General features: G+C 44.2%; 1 protein-coding gene across 1 annotated transcript; it reads right to left on the bottom strand.

The window, feature by feature from the left end:
- Positions 1-3,726: 3,726 nt before the first annotated feature.
- Positions 3,727-6,496, bottom strand: LOC115662895 (7-deoxyloganetin glucosyltransferase-like). Its single transcript, XM_030584983.2, has 2 exons — positions 5,771-6,496; positions 3,727-4,661 (listed from the first exon to the last, which is right to left on the bottom strand). The coding sequence occupies exons 1-2, from the start codon at positions 6,291-6,293 to the stop codon at positions 3,727-3,729; spliced, it is 1,458 nt and encodes a 485-aa protein (XP_030440843.2). The 5' UTR covers positions 6,294-6,496.
- Positions 6,497-6,500: the final 4 nt, after the last annotated feature.

Genomic DNA, 6,500 nt, shown 5'->3' with positions numbered 1-6,500 from the left:
AGGAAAGAAAGGAGGGCCAGACGGGCAGCGGGCCAAACGCGTGAAGTGGGCCCAATTGGGCTGATTTGAACCAGAATTTTTGTTATTGATCAAAAAAAAAAAACCAGAATTTTTGTTTATTTATTTATTTAAAAAAATTTGGATTTTTTTATATTTTTTATTTGTTTTATTTTTGAAAATGAGGTGTCAACACGTTAATACCACGAAAAACCCCAAATTGGTACACTTGTGACATATTTACCCAAAACTAATTTTTTGACAACCTAAAGCTTCAAATTGGTATACATGTGACAATTTTACCCTCCATTAGTTTCCACTAAATTTTACCCTCAAATTTCTGAGTTAGATGACACGTCGTAGTTGATGCGTGTACCATTTCGGGGTTTTACCCTCCGTTTGTTATAAGTGTACCCGTTTATGATTTTTCGATATGTTAATCCAATTTAACGAAGGGCAAATTCGTCACAAATGTACTAATTTGGAGTTTTTGGTAGTCAAAAAATTAATTTGGGGTAAATTTATCACACATGTACCAATTTGGGATTTTTCGTGGTATTAACCCTTTGTTATATTGCTCGAAATGATGTAGTCAACGTGAACTTTCGCAAGAGAAATAATATGCATAAAATCATGATAGAAGAAAGATTCATATTAACTAAATTGTCCCTCAGAGTCTACATCTAATTTTATTCAAAGTGGATTCAAATTCTATCATGTAAAATTATCCTCCGATTTAAAGATAACATAAGTAGTGCAATATTTCAAGCCAATGATATAATCTGAATTAGTAAAAATCGTGAAAGCACTAGATAAGTATGTAAATTCTTCGGCAAAAGGACACTACAAGTGCCATAAGTTGTGTACGAAGATCACTTTGGTGCCATAACTTTTTTTCGAATCACTTTGGTGCCAAGTCGGAGGAAAAGAGATCACTTAAGTGTCAACTCCGGTAAGTTTGGCCGGAAATCCGACGTGCAATTTTTTATTAATTTCTGACGCCGACGTGGCTCGCCGGAGAATGAGTCAGCGTGTACAGTCAGCATTTTTTATTTTAAATAATTTTTTTCCTTTTTTTTCTTTTTTTATTTTCCTCTTCTTTCCTTTTTCCTTTCTTTTCTTTTTTTTCTTTTCTCCCCTCACCGGCCAGTTGCCGGCCGAGCCGGCCACCGGCGAAGCCCAGGAAGGGCTGGGCGAGGGGCGACCTCACCTGTCGCCGGTGAGGGTCGCCTCGCCCAGATCTGGCGAGGCCGCCCCTCGCCGGCCATGGGCGAGGCCGCCCCTCGCCAGATCTGGCGAGGGGCGGCCTTGCTAGTCGCCGGCGAGGGGCGACCTCACCTGTCGCCGGTGAGGGTCGCCTCGCCCAAATCTGGCGAGGCTGCCCCTCGCCAGCCATGGGCGAGGGGCGGCCTCACCTGTCGCCGGCGAGGGTCGCCTCGCCCAGATCTGGCGAGGCCGCCCCTCGCCCATGGCCGGTGAGGGTCGCCTCGCCCAGATCTGGCGAGGCCGCCCCTCGCCGGCCATGGGCAAGGCCGCCCTCGCCGGCCATGGGCAAGGCCACCCTCGCCCAGCCCTTCCCGGGCTTCGCCACCGGCCACCCTCTCCAGTTCATTTCGGTTCAAATCGACACTCCTCAATTTACATTTCTCGGCAATGTCCTCGGGGATCTTGCCCTGTAAATTGTTCATGCCAATGCTTATGACTGAGAGAAACATGTGGAAACTCACCAAACATGGGGGAATCGAGCCATTCAAGCTGTTTGTTTGACAAGTTTAGGACACCAAGATAAGTTGCAGTTTTGCAAACTGACATCGGTATCTCCTGTGAAGTTATTATTTAAAATGAAAAAATATGTAATTTGGCGGAGGCACCGGAAGGGGTCCTTCAAACCTATTGTCAGACAGATCAATTAATGTTGATCTTGTCCCATACCTCGTGGCCATGGCTTGAAAATTTTCGAAGTATGTTCGAGGCAATTGACCACCGAAGTCATTTTCAGCAACACTAAACAAAAGCAACAAAGGAAAGGGAGATTTACTCCTGAGTTCATCAGCGGTACCATGGAACCTCATATGAAGTTAAGCTAAAAGCGGCAAAGTTTCAAGCCAATGAGGGCAAGAATCGCTTATTTAATTATAACTAAGATCTAGAAGGACTAACCGGGTCCAGTTAGCCAAGGATCGCGGTAATGGCCCCTCAAAGTGACTGTTGCTGAAGTCCAATGACCAAGGGCCGCTCGAGTTTCCCAAGCACTGAGGTGTAGTGCCACTGAAATTGTTGTAAGACTCTGACCAAAAAAAAAATTTGTTGTACGACAAATCTAGGCTCTGAAGTGAACCCAGAACACAAAAAGAAGATGAATCTCTCCGCTGAAACTGTTTTCGAGACATAATTGGTCATGGAAGGTGGAAGATAAGCGGTCCTTGGAGAAGGTTATCTTCAAGATTAATGTACTGCAACACCGTCCATTGGAATTGTTGCAGACTTCCCATAATCAAGTTGCCTAACAGGTCCAAGCGTTCTAGCGTGCTCTTCCCCGCCTCCCAAATCCATCTCGGAAAACGATTGGGAAGATTGTTACCAGAAAAGTCCATGTATTTGAACTATTCGAGTGGTATTCGAGGCGCTTCGTAGTTCCTCTAGGTCGAACTGTGTTTGGTCACCACTGCCCTCGACTGGTTTGTTTTATACAATGTGAAAGACCGAGGAATTGAAGAATTTTTTAGCTTTGGGAGCATTTCTAGGTTCGATGTAGCATCAAAGTTGTACCCCGAAAAGTCCAAATGATCAAGCTGTTCAAAATCCAAGAGTGACAGAGGGATCAAACCAGACAAATTGGTGTTGGAAAGGTCCAGGTACCTTCAAACCATGAGCATTTTAAGAGAGATCGAGAGATACAAGTTTGGAAAGACGAGACATCTTAATAGGGATGAGACCATTAAAAGCACAGTTAAAAAGGTTGGGGTGAAAAATTACATACATCGTGAAAGATTTTATATTTTTAGGACATCTATTTTACACTTGCGAATATATATTTATTAATCAAAAAACGAAATTTTTATATAATGTATTTTTTAATAGCTTCAATTACGTTAGTGTTCCATTTGCATATTCTTATCAGTCGAGAAGTTTACACTTTTTATGTAATATAAGTAAATAGTAATATTTGCAGGCGAATAATTACTATATTGTACCTACCAATTAAAGATGTGAGCGAGAGAGTCATCTCAAATTAGAAATTAGAACATCATCGAACCAAAAGAAAAATCTATGTTACGTACGTTAATGTTGGCAGTCGAGCCTTTAGTCGATTGGGCTTAAGTCCAAAAGAAGAGCCAATATGTCTAATTCCGTGTAAGTCCAATTGTCAAAAAGCTTCAAACCCTAACGCCCGCAATACTTTGTCATTAAAACAAACACTGTGCCTATACCTAAAAAAAATGTCATATCTTTCTTCTTTCCTAATAGAAAGAGAGTTTTCTGGAATATAACTATGGACACTCATCACATTCATTCTTAGTTAAGTATGCGCGCAAACGATGTCAATATCTTTGTATACCAATCAGAGCCATTTTCACTGACCAGGACAAAGACAAGCACGTTTTTTTTTAGTTTAATTAAGTTTGTATACGAAGAATATCCATACTTATAACTCTGTTAATCAGAGTACTTAGTTGAAGAAAGTCCTCTAATTACACTATTTAGGTAGAAATGGAGGAAAATATTACCCTACTTAAGTAAAACCTCGTCCATCAACTTATTCAAATTCATGAAAGATGACCCTTTTTCACCGGCGGCCTCTTCTGCCATCTTCTTCCACTCCATGGCCTTGCTTCTCATTTTCTTCCCTACCTCTCCTTCCATCAACTCCCTCACAAGCCTCTCCACTTCATCTCTCTTCACATTACTATCCATCTCCAACCCGATCCCCCAATCATCACATATATACTTGCAATTCGTCAGTTGGTCTCCGAAGCACGGCCAACACAGCATCGGCACTCCGGCCGACAAACTCTCGATGGTCGAGTTCCAGCCACAATGCGTCAAGAAACCTCCAATTGAAGGGTGGTTCAGCACTCTCTCTTGCGGGCACCAACCGGATAAAAAGCCTCTCTCCCTTGTTTTCTCAACAAACTCTCGGGGAAGAATCGCGGTGTCTCCATTCACTAAGTCAGGCCTCAAGACCCACAAGAAACACTGATTGCTATTAGCCAATCCCATTGCAAATTCAACCAACTGTTGATGCGTCACGAATGCTATACTCCCAAAGTTCACATAGATCACGGACTTGGGCATCTTTGAGTCCAACCACTCGAGGCATTTGTCGTGCTCTTCCAAGAGATTGCACTCGATGTGCTTCGAGACGAACGATTCGTCTCGGGCAATTTGATTGATCATCAAGTGGAGCGGTCCGACCGGATAAACCCCTGGGATCATTGAGGAGAGAGCGCATAGCACGTCCGGCTCAAGCGCCTCGAAGGTGTGGACAATGGTCGCCATGGCATTGCCAGTCCTGTCGACCGCGTCGGTTGTGAAGTTGAACAAGGTATCGTCAGAGCCAGTGATTCGGAAGAAGTTGGGCAAGTCACGCAACCTCATGTTTTTCATTCCCGGGATCCAATCAATAGGGGTGTTCCCATACCCGTTCATCAATTGGGATTCATCTGCATGCATCATATCCAGGCAAAATCACCAAATAGTAACAGATTCAATTACGGTGCTTTTCCTCCTTTCTGAATGCATTCTAAGTCACAAATCATATAATATGCAAGTCTTGGATATATAATCCATAGATTTCCGCTCTTCTTATGTGTTCAAAAACATGCATATAATCGCATATGATCTGGCTGAAGAATAATTTCCAGGAGAATGGCATAATATGCAATTCCTCATCAAGTGTAGTCTGATGGGATGATGAATTCATTAAGTGAACACTTCGGAAAATGTGATGGGAATAACGCTCAAACCTATTGGGAAAAGTACCAACAAAGTCCTAAACTTATTGTACTGATATTAATTAAATCCTAAATCTTTCAATTTGATCAATTTAGTCCTAAATCTTTTTACATTGATACAAATTCAGTCCATCCGGTCAATTTAAACTGAAAATCGCTGACGTGGATGGCGACGCGAGGGCATCACGGCTCTCACCGGCCACAGAGGAGGGTCGCACTCACCAAATCTGGCGAGGGCTAGACCCTCATGGTCTGGGCGAGGATTGCCCTCACCAGATCTGGCAAGGGCAGCCCTCCCCCAAGCCGCGGCCTCGAGGATGGCCATCACCTGTGGCTAGTACCCTATGGCCAGTCGCCGGCCATGGCCGGGTACCAGCTATAGGCCTAAGGAAGGAGAAGGAAGGAAAGAAAAAAAAGAGGAAAAAAAATTTAAAAATTTAAAAAATTTCAAAAAAATTGTTTATAAATTTCGCATCAGCGCCAGCTGTCTGCCGGCCGTGCCACGTTGGACGGCCAATGTCCACATCGGACGGCCGGTGTCCACGTTAGTGATTTTCTGCCTAAATTAACCGGATGGACTGAATTGGTATTAATGTGAAAGGTTTAGAACTAAATAGGTCCAATTGAAAGATTTATAACTGAATTGATATCAACGTAATAGGTTTAGGAATTTAAGACTGTGTACGGTGTATATGGAAACTGTAAAAGGAGGAATATCTCGGTTCTACTCAGGCAGGAGTTAAGTTAGCTCGGTTCCTCTGTACGACGAAATACGATCCCATGTTGTGATCCAAGTCAAAATTTTTCTTATCCATTACCTGTGAGTGGTGAAAGACCATTTTCTCCGAGGGCTCGCAATTGCTTCACCGCCATGAGGGTAGAACCGGAAACAGTGAACAAGTGTACGAGAGGAATCCCATATCTCGAAGCCACAGGGCTCGTCGTAAACGGCATGAAACCATCCGAGACGATGCAAGTCACCGGAGGGAGGCTCGGGTTTGAGCCCAGGCTCGATACGAGATCGCCGAAGGGGCCGACCATGAAGCGCCTCGCCGAGTGGCAGAGTGTCCGCATGTCCTGCGTCGCGTCCGCGTCCGAAGGGGGAAGACCGTCGGGGATCGTCAGGAACCGGAAGTCGCTCGGCGTTCCGTTCACGGAGTCGAGGCCCCGGGCTCTGGCGAGCCGTCGGTGGTTGAACTCGGTGTTGACGAAGGAGATGTGGAAGCCCTTGTGATGGAGGAGCTTTGCTAGCTTGAGCATGGCCCCGATGTGGCTTTGCGCAGGGCTTGGAATGCAAACTGCGTGTGGCTTTGTGGCCGATTCGAGTCCGGCGGAAGCCATCGTTTCTTCTCACTAGAGAATGATGACTCAAATGACTTTTCTAAGATGAGTTCAACTCGGGTTGGTTTAACAATCCTTGAGTTGAGCTTCCCCCCTTAGATATTTTCGTCAACTGGTTTTTGTCCTTGTTTTGTGCGTAAATTTCCAAGTATGGCACCACATTATAGCTTGTCATCTTTAGTTTGATTTCATCACCTTGTTTATTTT

Source organism: Syzygium oleosum, unplaced genomic scaffold (genome assembly GCF_021117445.2).
Source record: "Syzygium oleosum isolate NSW1041296 unplaced genomic scaffold, Sole_v2.1 Sole_v2.02, whole genome shotgun sequence".
Lineage (NCBI taxonomy): Eukaryota > Viridiplantae > Streptophyta > Magnoliopsida > Myrtales > Myrtaceae > Syzygium > Syzygium oleosum.
The sequence above is the reverse complement of the archived record's forward strand: the minus strand, read 5'-3'. Positions and strand labels throughout refer to the sequence as shown.

What these genes read in the sequence shown, in the direction of transcription:
- LOC115662895 (XM_030584983.2), bottom strand. Translation starts at nt 6,293, where the DNA reads ATGGCTTCCGCCGGACTCGAATCGGCCACAAAGCCACACGCAGTTTGC. An exon ending in TGGTCTTTCACCACTCACAG is followed by an intron (nt 4,662 to 5,770) that starts GTAATGGATAAG and finishes TGATGCATGCAG; the next exon opens with ATGAATCCCAATTGATGAAC.